Here is a 213-nt window from a genome sequence, read left to right as displayed (position 1 = left end):
GCCACGGGCCCGCCGCTTTCTGCTCGAAAATATGGCGAATGTGGTTCGGCAGTGCCCCTTCCAGTGCTTCTCCTGCCGCTTTTATTGCAACACCGAGGACACGTTCCTCCGCCATTGGAGGTCCGAGCTTCACGCCAAAACCCTCGAGCAGGTATCCATCTCCCTCCCCTCCCGATCTTTGCAAATCTTTTTCCGTTAACAGTGAGAGCGAGC

The 213-nt window shown here is 56.8% G+C and overlaps 1 protein-coding gene across 1 annotated transcript in view; it reads left to right on the top strand.

Moving 5' to 3' along the window:
• The first annotated feature begins 6 nt into the window (after positions 1-6).
• Positions 7-213, top strand: part of LOC102681265 (zinc finger protein 845-like) — a 17,798-nt gene continuing 17,591 nt past the window's right edge. The window contains exon 1 of the mRNA XM_006607606.1: positions 7-151. Coding sequence (XP_006607669.1) covers positions 32-151 — 120 coding nt within the window. The 5' untranslated portion in view covers positions 7-31. The remainder of the gene's footprint in view (positions 152-213) is intronic.

This window comes from Apis dorsata, unplaced genomic scaffold (genome assembly GCF_000469605.1).
Source record: "Apis dorsata unplaced genomic scaffold, Apis dorsata 1.3 scaffold_7, whole genome shotgun sequence".
Taxonomy (NCBI): Eukaryota; Metazoa; Arthropoda; class Insecta; order Hymenoptera; family Apidae; genus Apis; species Apis dorsata.
The sequence above is the reverse complement of the archived record's forward strand: the minus strand, read 5'-3'. Positions and strand labels throughout refer to the sequence as shown.